This window comes from Bison bison, unplaced genomic scaffold (genome assembly GCF_000754665.1).
Source record: "Bison bison bison isolate TAMUID 2011002044 unplaced genomic scaffold, Bison_UMD1.0 scf7180017864537, whole genome shotgun sequence".
In the NCBI taxonomy this organism is placed as follows: domain Eukaryota; kingdom Metazoa; phylum Chordata; class Mammalia; order Artiodactyla; family Bovidae; genus Bison; species Bison bison.
This window is the reverse complement of record NW_011495085.1, coordinates 7,082,028-7,082,545: the sequence shown is the minus strand read 5'-3', so window position 1 is coordinate 7,082,545 and position 518 is coordinate 7,082,028. Positions and strand designations below refer to the sequence as shown.

The 518-nt window shown below is 38.0% G+C and overlaps 1 protein-coding gene across 1 annotated transcript in view; it reads right to left on the bottom strand.

Annotated features, from left to right (window-relative positions):
• Positions 1-518, bottom strand: part of KIF4A (kinesin family member 4A) — a 134,023-nt gene that overhangs the window by 21,211 nt on the left and 112,294 nt on the right. Inside the window, 1 exon segment of the mRNA XM_010832130.1 lies at positions 66-290. Coding sequence (XP_010830432.1) covers positions 66-290 — 225 coding nt within the window.

Below are 518 nucleotides of genomic sequence, written 5' to 3'. Positions count from 1 at the left end.
TCACACAAACCTTTACCCATAAAACTATTTCTCTAATGATAGTGTCATTGTGGTTTCTACCAAGAACAGTGGCAATAGCACTATGACAATATTCCAGGCTAACATCTTACTTCAAACCACCAAACCAGACCCCTAATAGCTGATAGGAAGAAATATTTACTTCTCCAGTTAAGTATTTCAGGGCACACTTGGCTTCCAGAATGGTAGCAATATTCTCCCAGCGGTGTTTTAGTCTGTCTTCACTTTCTGCGTCCAGCAGCTTCTGCTGTAGGTCAGCAATCTGAGCACTCCTTCAGGGAAAGAAACAGTGTGCCTTATTGCTAGTAGCCTCAACATCAAGGAAAGGGAAGAGCTCTAAGGAGAAACTTCAAATACTTTTATGGACAGAGGTATCAGTTAAATATCACTTAAATAATGACTGAGTCATCTGGTTAGGATTTTATACAGTATCTCAAATCTTGTTATAAAGGGACTCTAAGACTATCCAAATGTTTTTATTTTATTAAATACTGGTTGAA